At 42.3% G+C, this 14421-nt stretch overlaps 1 protein-coding gene across 3 annotated transcripts in view; it reads left to right on the top strand.

Moving 5' to 3' along the window:
* The window catches only part of LOC117041653 (semaphorin-3D-like), a 45619-nt gene that overhangs the window by 5081 nt on the left and 26117 nt on the right, over window positions 1-14421 (top strand). For 2 of the 3 annotated variants that reach the window (XR_004425997.1, XM_033140640.1), the window contains exon 2: window positions 12153-12367. Coding sequence is in view for 2 of the 3 variants with exons in the window: in XM_033140640.1 (XP_032996531.1) it covers window positions 12232-12367 (136 nt within the window). In the remaining variant the exon portion in view is untranslated. Of the gene's footprint in view, window positions 1-4080; window positions 4175-12152; window positions 12368-14421 lie in introns of those variants that run through there. The other variant, XM_033140641.1, reaches the window with a different exon arrangement.

Here is a 14421-nt window from a genome sequence, read left to right as displayed (position 1 = left end):
AGACCACCCACTTATTTCATAGAGGCTTTTGTACAGATAGCAGCCACAGTTACTCTTGGCATGCATTGCTCTGATCAAGATTTGAGCAGATGACCTAGAGGTGAAAAGCCTCTGTATTGAAATCCTATGCTACTCTTTCAATGAATTGACTGCTCATGACAGTGATGAGTGGATTATGCTTGTTTGAGTCAGACAAGTGTTGTGTATATTGACCACACACGATGCCCCTCAGTCCTGACCTACAAGCCTTATACTATTCCATCCCTGGTCCATGCTCTGCAATATGTTGCTATTTTCTCTTTCAGCCTACTCTGAACATCCACATTTTTATTGCACGCAAGGATTCTTTGATTTTTTTTCCATCACAGGTTTATCACAACAAGACTGAGAAACCAGCTTCTTTAAAGTGTGATACTGTTTTTGATATTTGGGAGCTGCTGTATTTCATGTGCACACTTACCACACAATTATCTCTGTTCACAGGTTTTGCAAGCCTTTGAAATTGTGCAAAGCCTGTTTGACCAGAGATGATAACGGGCAAAATAAATCAATCTGTATACCAGGAGCAGCCAATGCAGTGCCCTGCAGATATTTTGGACTTCCAACTCCCATCAGCCCCAGACAACACTGCCAGTAGTCTGGAATGATGGGAGTTGCAGAACAACAGCATCTGGAGGGCAATACATTGCCTCTCCCAGTGAACACTATAGCAAAGAATGTTTCTTTTATTCCCCTTTCAGTTAACGAAACTACATTGAACTATTTTCAGTGTAGATTCTCCAATCATAAGGGACATTGATGGCAGACAGTATAAGATGGCTGGAAATGCATACCTTTGGCTTTGTATTGTCCTGTAGCTTCAACTATAAGGTTTCAGTCCTATACTCAGCTTCCTAGGAGTAAAATTCAGTGTGACTTACTTCTGAGTAGACATTATAAGCTTCTGCTATGAGTCTGGCAAAATGAATAGCTAAATGTCAGACCATATGTTAGACAGGTGATGGGTGTCAGTTTCATCCCACATGAAGGAATCCCTATGTAAAGGGCACTGAGGAATGTAGGTCTTTCAAGGATTACGTTGCTTTTGATGCGCTATTCAATCTTTAGGCATACACATTTGTTTTTTTATATGTTCCCTTTGGGGGTTGTCAGTGCACTCTGCACATATTAATAAATAAAGATTCTCCATACCATTCTGAGCTGGGTCAGTACTGAAATGAATGGCACATATGCTCCATTGCCTTTTCCAGGCAAGCATCCAAGCAATGTTTTACCAAGGGGGCCTTCCAAAAGCATTGTGTCTGTTAGAAACTCCTATCTGTTATGCTGGGTGGTAATTGGAATTGTGTTTTTACTGCCCAGAGTGACAGTCAGGGTTATATGGTTTTCATGTGTAATACAGTTGCTTTATACCACTCAGTGTGAGAGAGTAAGACCCTACCTGGGTGGGAGACAAGGAGGGAGTATTTATGCTGCTGTTATATTGCTTGAGATTAAGGTGGATGGGTGAACTAGTTGTAAATTATGTTTAATGCTCTTAGTCTTGTGACTAGTTGTTGGCTAGGGGTTAACTGTGTTAGAGGTATGGTTGGTAAAATGGCTGAGAGTGAGGTTTGCGTGTGAAAGAGTGCTAAGAGTTTGCTTGGAAAATGTTACTGGGCGTAGGGTGTTATGTAGTTGTTATGTTATGCATCTCCTTCAGCTACTTTGTTAAGCCACAGACAATGCTTTAACACAGGGGTAGCCAACACAGTGCCCTCCAGATGTTGAACTACAACTCCCAGAAACCTCAACCAACGTGGCCAATAGTCATGGATGATGGGAGTAGCAGTTAAACATCATCAGGAGGATACAACATTGACTATCCTTGCTTTAACCTGTAGGGTTATTTATTGTATTTTTACTTTGTAATTTTTGTAATGTTTATGAGAGATTTTGTTTTGCAGCTTATTATGCTGCCTTAAATATGGATTTTTATTTTTGTATTTCATTTTCATTTGCAATGTTTTGTTCTGATATTTTGTGATGTTGTATTTGTGATATTTTAATATATACTATAAACTTAAAGATATGCTATAAAAATTAAAGTAGTATAGAAGTAATGTTCATAACAATAACAATAACAACATAGATCTGAAACAATCTTTGCCTCTTGTGTTGCATTGTCCTCAGCCCAGCATGGCTTCCATTAAAGAGGCCATTTTTGGCAGCAAGTGTTGGGCCAGCTACTGTGTAAGTGCCACAAACAGTTGTTCTTCCTTTATCCCATAAATGGATGAAAAACTGATTGAAGGGTTTTCTGGATGCTATGCACATACGGAGCATGACACAGAAGGAAAAGGGCATCTACAAAAATCAGTTTCAGAAGAAATAGATGGGAAAGGAAAGGGGCCTAGAAAAGGAGAGGAATTTGTTTCCTTTCATTTCTGCCATCTCATTTGGAGAAAAGTGACAGCTGCTGCTTATTGACTCAGCCCAGACATTTGCTGCAGCTGCATCCTTCTCCTTTCATTGTATTGAAGAAAAAGAACTAAAACCTTAATGCTATGTAAGACTACCAGATGGCCCTTAACACTAAGATGTTGCATCTTATATTTTAAATCCAAAGCTCCTGTTTCTCTTGCACACCCATCCACACCCACATACCATAGAGCCTTGGTTTGAGACCCCACCTTTGGACATGAATCACCTATCCAGGAACATATGAGTCCGTAAAGTACAGTGGTACCTCAGGTTACAGACGCTTCAGGTTACAGGTGCTTCAGGTTACAGACTCTGCTAACCCAGAAATAACGTTTCAGGTTAAGAACTTTGCTTCAGGATAAGAACAGAAATTGTGCTCTGGCGGCGCAGCAGCAGCAGGAGGCCCCATTAGCCAAAGTGGTGCTTCAGGTTAAGAACAGTTTCAGGTTAAGAACGGACCTCCAGAAAAATTAAGTTCTTAACCCGAGGTACCACTGTACTATTAAGGTTCTTATGTCAAGTCCCGAACTCCTAGAACTACTTTAGGCAAAACCACAGTAATATGTCCATTGAAATCAAAAGGGGAATCAGAATATATTTGCTGAGTCAGACCTGTATGTGGACAAAGCAGAAAGACAAGTGTTATGGGGTGGCTGAAGAGCATAATTTCCCCCCTGAAAATTCATTTCATGCCTTGATATTAAGCAGGTGTTAGACAGTTGTCACTCACTTACAGTAAGTATCAGTTCCTGGCTTTTTGCATATCCTTTTTCTTTTGGCCAAGTCTCCTTCTTTCCCACTCAGTTGTAATCACTGGCAATTAACTACTGCAACTTCTGTTGGATATATTCATGCTCCAAAGGTTTCACTTGACAAGTGGTATTACTAATGGAAGACTCTGCAGTTATTTCAAGCATTCCAAGGAAAGTGATAAGGTGTCAGTGGGGCAGACTAGAAAACCTATGAATGAATGTCTGCACTGTCTCTTCATCATTCAGTCATTCAATTCATTTATGAATTACATTTGTATGTCACCCCGTGACATAAGGTTCTGTAGGTGGCAAACAGCTCCGGAACAGAGAGTAACAGCTGCTGGTCTCTTTGGGGGGAATAGGTTGGACATCCTTGTCAAAAGCAGCATGCTCCCTTGCTCAGTGCAAGGGAACATGGGGCAGCCACTATTTTTTCTCTCAACATGGGGTCAAAGCAAAGGTGGATAGAAAAAGCAGTGCATACCAGCTAGAAACAAAGTATTCTTGCTGCTGAATGTGAAAGAGTAAAATGCTGTTATCTAAAGAGATTGGCGTGAGTAATTTCTCTGGGATTTACAAGTCCATGGATTCTCTTAACTTTCCGTGACTGACTTCACACTCTGATTTATTCCTGAAACTGCCAAATTATCACTTCCAAAGACATCATAAGGATCTAGAGGTGAGTATATCTCCTTGCCTTGAACTTTCTGGAACTGGCACTTCCCCAGCTGTTAGGCATATATTCTGTTTCAGCTCCATCACCAATGGAACTAGTGGCCAGCTAATTGAACAATCCAATGGCCTTTTAAACTCTGAAGGACATATTGTTTAGGTTTGTTATTATGGTATGTATTTTTGTTTTTATACTGGAAACAGCCCTGTGATCCTTGAATGAAGGGCAGTATGGAAATTTGATGATGATGACGATGATGATGTCTACACCTTCAAAGCTTTCTGTGGTGGGTGTACCAAGGGTCTCTGAGAGCATAAGTGTTGTCCCAATAGCAGTCCGTCCTCCTCTGCAGCAGAGAGTTGCTTCTGCCACATATAATGATCCCTTCACCAGTGTTTGACCAGCTCTAGGATTGCAACAGTAATAACATAAATAAAAATATATGATTTTAATTTTACTATTAACTGAACTGGTCACACATGAATATAACACCAGTTCAGTTAATAGCTCTTGAAAGGATGGTGGAGCTATCAGAAAGCTCCTTGGCTCTACCTCTGACAGTGTTAATAGTTTGACAAGTCAATACTTGATCCAACTGGGGCTCTTTTTCCTCCTGTAAAGATTATGTGTCCTTTGTCTGCAAAGTTCATAGAGTATACTTGTTACATTTTGTATATCGGCCTGCTGCCCATTGTTATCTTCACCGACTACTTCCTGATTTGCATCCTGGAATCGTTGACTCCAGTCTTGAATTCCAAGCGTTACTCATTGTGCTGGCCGCCCAAACTGTAATGGGATCACACAAGCGTGTGAATCATTTAGAAAACAATCAAGAAGTAAAAAGATACGCATAACATATGCCAGAATCCACTAGGATTCCAATGAGAACACACTGTTAGTGGTTCGCAAATGACAATAGCATCCTGGCTGTTTCAAAACCTTAAACCCCTTCACTTAACCACAGTCAGTCTATTGCAGTTGAGCCAAATGATCCAATTTAGATAAATTGATTCTGGATGGTGCATACTGAAATTATGCCAAGGTCACACTTGAATAATTCTGTGGTGTGATTACAGCGCTGGGAACAAAATTAAGGTGGTTAGTAGATTATTGAGTAGACTGCTGACTGAAAAATTACCTCAAAGCTAACCTGTAAAAGTATCTTGTAGTACTGAGCCTAAAATAATGCCAATTGGATCAGCATTCAACTGGGCTTAGGAAGAATGAATTCTCCTTGCCTTATGCAAGATGTACCTCAGCAGGGATGGGGCATCTCATATAGAAGTACTATAAGATGAGGAGACAGGTACTGGTATGTAATAACAAAGGACCATCAAAACAGGATGAACGGTCACTTTATAGTGAAGCGGAGTTCATTGAAGCAGGAAGTGAAAGATGAGACTAGTACAGTGGTGAGAAACTCCTCCAGACTTCATTGGTCCCAGCCAGCATAGCCAATGGCTACAGGTGATGGAAGTTGTTGTTCAGCTTCAGCTGGAGAGCCACAGGTTTCCAACTCCTGATCTAGCTGAAACAGCAAAGCCCACACAAACATTGCTCTTATCTTTCATTTTGTTCTTTCCTACATACGTTGTTCTATTCTCTATGTATTGATGGCCACTGTGTGGATTTGATCAGGGATTGCACTAGGTGGCAATTTGGCTGCTTGTTGTCCTGGAGACAATAGTGTTGCAGAACTTGCTTATGTGTTAACTTATCCTTGTGTGAGGACAGTAGCTCTCCACACAGTAGCTAACACACCCTTGGCTTGCCAGGTGGATCCTCCGGTTTGTATGAAGAGTTTCCAAGGCACCTTGCCACTGGCTTGGAAACTCTCAGCAAGTTCAAGAATATCAACATGGGAAACTGAACTAGATATTATAGCCATACACAGACAGACACATTAATATGGCAATGTACAAACTGAGCATTAGTGCATAATGCCTGTCATCATAATAAATGTTATAGGAAGGAGGCATGGGTCAGAAAACTGAGCAGGATGGCTAGATTGCCCTTATTGTGTAAGACCTTTTTCTAAAGGGAAATTCTTTGCTCCAGAACATTGGGACCACCTCAATCATATGAACCAATGAGGAGGACAATATGCTCTGCAAAGAAAGGCCAAGACCCAAGGCAATTTCTTGGAAGCCCTATTTTCGAACTGCAAGCAGCCCACAGTGGAAGGTCCATCTGCTCTTGGGGGTGGGTGTCACCTTGTGGTTTTTCTTTTTTCCTTCTCCCACCCAATCTCTTTTCCTTTTGTGTTGTGCCTTTCAGTTTGTAAACCTGAGTGTTTTATTAATCTTCATAAGCTGTTCTGGAGTACTTTTATAGAGAGTGGAGTAAAAATACTCCAGATAAATGAATGAATACTTCCCTTAGGCTTAAATCAGTTTTTTAAAAATCCCTTTTTCTCCATGGCATGTCACAAAACTAGAAAAATAGTTTCAGAGAGCCTTTCATTTTTTTAATGTTAACCTGGCAGCCTGTTATACACCACAGACAGGTTAGTGTTAAGTTAAAGAGAAAAGGAATGTAATACTAGGGAGATCTTGGGAAGATAGGAAACTTCCATATGCTCAGTGTTTAAATTATGCTTAGATTTATCATCTACAGATCAGTTCCATCCATTAGAAACTTGCTCTCCCACTGTAATGCATAAATCATTGCTATGACAAACTGCTTCTTCTGTTCATCTCTAAGATATGCACTTAGGCAATGGCTTATGGTTTGGACTGTGATTTACTCTCATCAGGAATACAGAGGAGATGGAAGTTGGTAGAAAACAAGCTGGCTTTGAATGAAACTTTTCAGTCAGTATAGTAGTGGTTGGGGGTCGCCTTTGCTTCAGAGGAATGTGAATTACATTTAGGTGGTTTGATTCACACAAACCATCAAATTAACATACTTTCACTTTAAAACAATGTCACACCCATCACTTAAGCTAAGGCAATCCCATTGGCATGGGCAAAACCAACAGCTGGATCTGAAGCTTGCAAGCAGCAATGCTGTGAAATACAAGTTCTAGCCTGTTTCTAACCATGCTTAATCAGACATAAATCTCAGCAGTTGCTAAAACCTTAGAAATGAAGAAAGAACATTGTTTTTGCATTTCAATCATTGACTGTTACATTAAATATTGTACTGTGCATTTGTCTTGTTTAACAGGAGGGGTCTTCCCTTTCCAAGCCCTAGCACCAAGTTTCTGCTTCCTTCTATTTACAGAATCATGTAATTCAGGGCTTCCCAAACTGTGGTGCCCACCATTCAGGTACACGGGTGTTTTAAAGTGGATATTCCATTGGCTGAGTTGAGGAAGACACCCCACCCTTGCCCTACTACTGGAATTCCCTTCTAGGGAACGTTCAGATTAAACAACAATTGAAGACTTATTTGTGTAGCTGGTGATTGACAACAGAGCCAGTATTAAGCATCCTATTGTCTATTTAGTTCTTTTGTTGCTCTTTTTAAAATACAGTGGTACCTCGGGTTACATACGCTTCAAGTTACATACGCTTCAGGTTACAAACTCCGCTAACCCAGAAATAACGCTTCAGGTTAAGAACTTTGCTTCAGGATAAGAACAGAAATCGTGCTCTGGCGGCACAGCGGCAGCGGGAGGCCCCATTAGCTAAAGTGGTGCTTCAGGTTAAGAACGGACCTCTGGAACGAATTAAGTACTTAACCAGAGGTACCACTGTATATATTTTGAGCAGTAATAGGTTGCATGTTATACACTTATTATTGTAAGCCAACCTGTGCTCCTACGGTGGAAGGATGGGAGGATGTGGTAAAAAAAAAACCTTGTAAATAAACAGATAAAGAGGCAAATACTCACATGTTTTACTTTCACAGTTCATTTATTTCCTGCAGAAAATGTTGATCTTTCATTGTTGTTTCCCGGAACAATAATCACATGTGGCACTGCCCAGGGCTTCCTGCCAGATTCAAAATTTTATAAATATTGCATCAGTTTTGCATATGATGGGATGGATGACAATGCTTTTTCTGTAACAGCAGTGATGCCATGTTAGGATTACAGGAGATGCTACATCATCTTAAATGCAGTTATTTGCAGCAAATTAAACTGGTTTGTGGATTACAAATTAAGCTCCCAGTTGATATATACTTTTGTATATTAGTATATGTTTGTTTGTCTGTGACCTACAAGAAAGATGTTGTAAAAACCCATGGGGCGGATGGGAGTGAAGTCTGCTGGCTCAGTCTGATCTGCCCCAGGGGTGGGGCCGGCACCTTACCTGGCAATAAGTGTCATTACAAAACAGATGAAATATGTACAAATGGTTTTTTCCAAATATCATTTTCTTCTATTCTTTCCTTATGCTTCCACCACTCCCTTAGCTTTATTCAGTGCCCTCCATTTGCACCTGAGACTACTACTGCTCCCCTGGATTATTCCAGCGCCTCCCAGTGGGCAGTATTGCCCACTTTGGGAAACACTGTTTTAAGTGCAAAGATTTTAGTGGCCAATTTTCAAAATCCTACTTTTAGAAATGTAGTTTTCATTTGGAGACATATGTGGACATTTCCCCCCACTTGATATATATAGATTTTGAGCACTGAAAAACATTCACAATTTGATGCCACCAAAATAGGACAAATTTCATCAGGCACCTTCCCTTATCCTAAAGACCTGGACTTTTCCATACTCATACAAAGAGTTTATATTAACTAATGGACTGATCATAACATCCTTCAATATTATACAAGGCATGGAAGCACCATGTTTGTACCTGTTCTTCCTGTTTCCTCTGCCCCTTTTGTGGCCTCCCTGCTTACATTTGAACTTATTTTCTTCCATAGAATGAGAGCCAGAATCTACTTTCACTCTGGGTCATCTCCAAACACAAGCCCTATGGAACAAAATGTCAAAATGAACTCCCTGCCTCTGGCAAACATTTCAGTGTTTGTAGTACAGAACTTGTGGCCCTCTAGATGTTTTTGGACCACAACTCTCATCAACCGCAGCCAGTGTGACCAATGGACAGGAGCTAGAGTCCCAACAACATGTAGAGGGCCACCCGTCCTGTACCCCTCTCCCAAGTTTATAGAAACATATAGTTGTAAATCTACAACCTTGTGCATACTTAATTTGAAGTATGTTCCACTGCATTCAGCAGGACTTTAGTGGGTAACTGGGATGCAGGTGGCGCTGTGGTCTAAACCACAGAGCCTAGGGCTTGCTGATCGGAAGGTCAGCGGTTTGAATCTCCACGACGGGGTGAGCTCCCATTGCTCGTTCCCAGCTCCTGCCAACCTAGCCGTTCAAAAGCACATCAAAGTGCAAGTAGATAGACACTTCCGGCGGCGACGCCATTGCGGAGCGGTCGTGGGTTGCCTCGGTTGCGAGGCGACCCAGTCCGTCCCGGGGGTTGGAGCCCCGCTACCGCAAAGCGGGGCTCCAATGGGGTGCGGGAAGAGCATCCCGCACCCTGGGCTCCCCGGCTATGCCCACTGTGGCTCCGAACCCTTCCCTCGCTCCCCCTGTAAAGGGGGAGTGGGGGTGAAGGGAAAACGGAGCCGGGCTTCAGGGGACTTGCCCCAACCGGGACGCGAAGCGGCGGTTGCCCCCGCGATGAGCGTCAAAGTTCTACCTGTCAAATCTGGAGTCTAAGAATCCCGGTGGTCGTGAGTATTGGATTAGACTTGCTTTTGTGCTTTTTGGACGACCTGGGCGATATTTGGAAAGGGAGCCTGCCTTTTTCCCTTCAGGGGGATAGAAAATAACCAGTTTAAGAGACTGCTGTTACAGCGATGGCTACAAAGTATTTGAAGTTTGACAAGTGAGGCTTTTTGGATTTCCCTTTGGGGCATAAATTGGTGGACAATATCTCTTTTTAAAATTTGTGGTTCTTGCACCCTGGATTCAGGGAAAATGGCCGTGAAGGACTGTGACTGAGTGGAAAGTTACTGGTATTAAGATGGAGAAGTCTGAAAATCGAAACTGTAATTTGACACCTATGCCCGCTTCTGCCATGCTTGGTTTTGTTTTTGATTTGGCTACGAACTGTGAAATGAGTGATGAAGAAAGGATTATTTTATTGAGACTGGAACTGCTTAACAGAAAATTGGAAATATTGAATCGTCATATGTCAGAAAAGTTATATCCCACAGAGGAGACTTCACAGGAAATGGTTGTATTGGAAGAGAACCTTGGCACGGAACTGAAGGGGTTGATTGAACAACAGGATGGAAGGATTTGGCAACTCCGAAGAAATGGATCGTCCTTTGGGGGTGGCAGACCCAGGACGGAGAGAATTGTTATATCTAACTCTCGAGGTGAGAGCTCGGGAGTGAAGGTGAAAATTTTATGCTTATGTCTACAAATAAAAGAAGAATGGGACGATGAATTGGAGAGGCCGGAAGAAAAGGTGCATACCCGGATGCTCTGTGCAAGGATTGTTTTGGACTTAGTCTGGATCTGTGGATTCGTAAAGAAAAAGGACATTTTGAGGAGCGGCTCTGGAGCAAGACGACCAAAAATGGACAGAAGGGGGATAGGGTGAGCGGTATTAAGGGTAAAAGGGAAAAGGGGATTTATTATGGTAACCTGAAACCGGTGTGTCAAGACTTTAAGTTTGAGATAAAGAAAAGAGGTATTTAAATTTTTGTTATTAACAGCAGTTATAGTGAATGAAGATTTTTGTTATGATATATGGAAAATAATGGGTTAAGAATTAGAATCTTGTGTGGAATTAATACGAAGTTATAATATGATTTGATTTATGCTAAGATAAGAATGGGAAAATATTGTTTATTATAAAACAAGATTTGTTAAGAAGAGTGTTTTAGATTTTAATTTTTAAATTTTGTGATTTCTTAAGATTATGATGGTATATGATGTTATTAAAGTAATATTTAGGATTAGAACCGAAGGTGAAAAGGCAGGGGAAGTCTGTATCAAGATTCAACCAAAGAATTTTTTTTTTCTTATAGTATAAGAAGAAGAATTATTGGCGTTTGTGTATTTGTCTATTTTTAGTTGGGTGTTGGGTTAATGTGGGTGTTATATATGTCTGTTGTTTGTTGTAAAACCAATAAATTCTTAATAAAAAACAAAAACAAAGTGCAAGTAGATAAATAGGTGCTGCTCTGGTGGGAAGGTAAACGGCATTTCCGTGCGCTGCTCTGGTTCGCCAGAAGCGGCTTAGTCATTCTAGCCACATGACCCAAAAGCTGTACGCCAGCTCCCACAGCCAGTAAAGCAAGATGAGTGCCTCAACCCCAGAGTCGTTTGCGACTGGACTTAACTGTCAGGGGTCCTTTACCTTTTTAAAATGCAACATGGCAGGCCCATATGTTTTCTTTTTAAAAAACCCATTGAATAACTATAAAAGGGGGCAATTTCTTGTGTAGATTGGGCAGGGACCGCTTTTTCCTTTGGCTAGGCTCTGAGATCAGAAGGGAGTCTGCTTAGAGAAATTCATTCATGGGCAGGCATATCAAAGGAGAAAAGTAGAGCATCCTTTTCCCACCTGCTGCTTTAAATCATGCTCACCTCCCACTTTATACATCTCCAGCACAAACCATGTTCAAATGTATGAGTCACATTTAGTCAATGTCACAGTTAGACCCGCAATGGCGAACCTGTGACTCTCTAGTGACTGAACCTCCCATCATCCCTGAGCATTGGCCATGCTGAATGGGACCAATGGGATTGGACTCCCATCAGTCCCATCCAGAATGGCCAACGCAGGGATGATGGGAGGTGCAGTATTCAATATTATTGAACAAGGGAGCTGCAGGCTCCCCATCCCTGAGTTAGACCGTTACTCCCAAATAAATATGCATAAGATCCAGTTTCAAGTCTTGGCAAGACAAGTGCATCCTTTTTTAATTACCCACAATCTGACAGGGTCCGTGTTGCCAGGACAGCAGCTTGCCAAGGCTGAACCAGGACTAAGGAAAAGAAGTCAGTCACAAAGAGGAAAAACTGCAACTGAAATATTTTGACATTTTATTTAGCAGAAGGAAAAGCCTCTGCTTTAAAGCAGAATGCACAGGGACCCAAACTTAAAGTAACTGAGATGTTAGTTTTAACCTAAACATCTTGAGTATTCTGCACTTCTCATGTGCTAGCTACCCATATATTTCTAGATCAGAAATGTGGCCAGATCCAGCCCACCCAGAAAGGCTCACGATGGAAGAAAAGGGGAATTGGGACAACGAATGACTGGGCAACACTCACTAGACCTCCTAGCACCTGTGAGTCTAGTAAGGAATCTTTTCCATTTCTCTTTCAGGTGACTCTCCCTGGCAAGAAAATGCATCTATGAGCAAGACGTTATTGCTGACATAGGAATTATTGACTGTGGCGAGGGGATGATCAGCTTGACTTTCTGTAGGTGCTGCTGCTTCACCACCAACGTAGTCCTAGTGGCTTGGGTTGTTTTGCTGACAGTTGAGAACGGTACTCCCTGGAAGCAGTGGGTCCCCCGCCTCCGCCTCTCATATCAAGGTAGGACTTGTATTGCCGGTCTTTCAAGTGAGCCCCTCGGATGGACACCCTGAGCCATAACTAATCCACACAGGAGGACAAAGACAAGGCAGATGCAGGCTGCGTATCTGACCTAAGGGTTCCCACACACACCTTCCCCTTTGTCACATTCACTAATCCAAAACCCTCATCCTGTGACCCTCTCTGAAAGTTAAGCCTCTTCTACTACCTCAGGCACCTGAATATATGCAATCCATTCAAGCCACATTAATATAGGATGAACAGTCCACCTGAGACTCTTTGTTCTGCTCTTTTGTACTTTCTAATCTTAACTGACTTGCAGGTGAACTCTCTGGACCCTTCCAGGTGAGCACAATAGATGCACAGATGTTAACTTATTCTGTTGGGATCTAGAGGATCTCCCAAAGGCGCACTTTTCTATTGTTTCCCCAAGACAGACGGATGCCAACCAATTCAGAGGATCTAGACATTTTTTTCCAATTAGCTTGTGTTGCAGAGATTTTGCTTCTCTCTTTTTCCTTCTTCCTTCAAGTGGCAAACCTGTGTAGATGAGAATAAGTATGATACTGTCAACACCACAACCTGGTCGGCACATTGAATGTGATAGTCTTGTGTAAGATGTAGTGACCTCAAACATCACAAAGATACATTGGGCACTGGTAGGGAGGGGAGAGAAATTGGTTTGATTTGCATTTTAATGTGAGCCTACCTAATTCGCGCTCCCAAAACAATATAAAAGCCAAAACACAACTATTCCTCAAAATTCACACTTCTCTAAATGGTGTGATGCAGTTCTCTAACCAAAACCTGTATACCAGAAAGGCAAAGGGCAAGGCAATTCTCTCTACACCACACAGACTTTTTGTGGTATGCCTTTGTTGAACAGAGAGCGTTTGCACTGGGCTCCACACAACAGTGTTGGCACTGTCTCCTGAAACACCTAAAACATCAAGAGCAAAACAATGGGTAGCCCTTCCACCCTCTAGAAATGCTCCAATACTTCATATACCCTTTAAAAAGAAGCAGCTCTGGAAATATTGTGTCTATGAAGTCCTTTTTAGGGCTGATAAGACTAGTGGAATTTTGCTTCTTTTTTCTTTTGCAGCAATTTCCTAGACATTGTGTGGTGGCTGCTATCTTTCCCCCCCTTGACATAAGCCCAGTACCGTACTTCTAAACAGAGCTGTAACATGCAGTAATTCTATATGTACAAACTTTTCTGGCCTGTAGCCCAGTGATGTGTGGAAGTGTACCAGCTTATTTTCTGCTTATCATGACTATTATATTCACTGAAATTGTGTCAGAGGTTTTTTAAGTGACAACCAACTCCAGCAAAGTGCTATTTTGGAGGTAATAGTGCTGATACAAAAAAATTAGGTACATCCAATATTCATAGCATGTTTTGGACAAAAAGAACTACATGGAGATTAGACTATACAGTCATACCTTGGAAGTCAAATGGAATCTGTTCCGGAAGTCCGTTCAACTTCCAAAATGTTCGGAAACCAAAGCACAGCTTCTGATTGGCTGCAGGAAGCCAGCGGCGGACCAAGCCGATCAGGTGCCTGGGGCAGTGTGCGTGACCTGCGCCTGGGGGTGGGGCCAGCCACCTACAGGGACACTATGGGGCCTCCGGGGAATCTGCCTGTCTCCTCCCACTCAGCCACCCTACAAATGAGGGGGAGGCAATGGGTGGACTGTTTGGGGCAGCGTGGAGCCTGTGGGTGCTCAAGCCACTGCGTCACTCCCAGGACAGATGTGTGGCTTGGGCGCACTGCAGGCCCCACGGTGAGTGCCACCCACCATTTTGTCACCACCCTCAGTGGGGGCATCCGGGGCAGGCCACACCTACCACACCTCCCTTGCTACGCCCCTGCCTGCAGCCAATTGGAAGCCACAGAAGCCCTGTCAGATGTTCGGGTTCCAAAGGACATTCGCAAACCAGAACACTCTCTTCCGAGTTTGTAGCTTTCGGAAGCCAAAACGTCTGAATACCAAGGCGTTCAGGATCCAAGGTAGGACTGTATCTTGTCTTTATTGAGCATTCATCTTGA

The sequence above is a fragment of the Lacerta agilis genome, chromosome 2 (genome assembly GCF_009819535.1).
Source record: "Lacerta agilis isolate rLacAgi1 chromosome 2, rLacAgi1.pri, whole genome shotgun sequence".
In the NCBI taxonomy this organism is placed as follows: domain Eukaryota; kingdom Metazoa; phylum Chordata; class Lepidosauria; order Squamata; family Lacertidae; genus Lacerta; species Lacerta agilis.
Note: the sequence above shows the minus strand (reverse complement) of the source record. Positions and strands in the feature narration are given on the sequence as shown.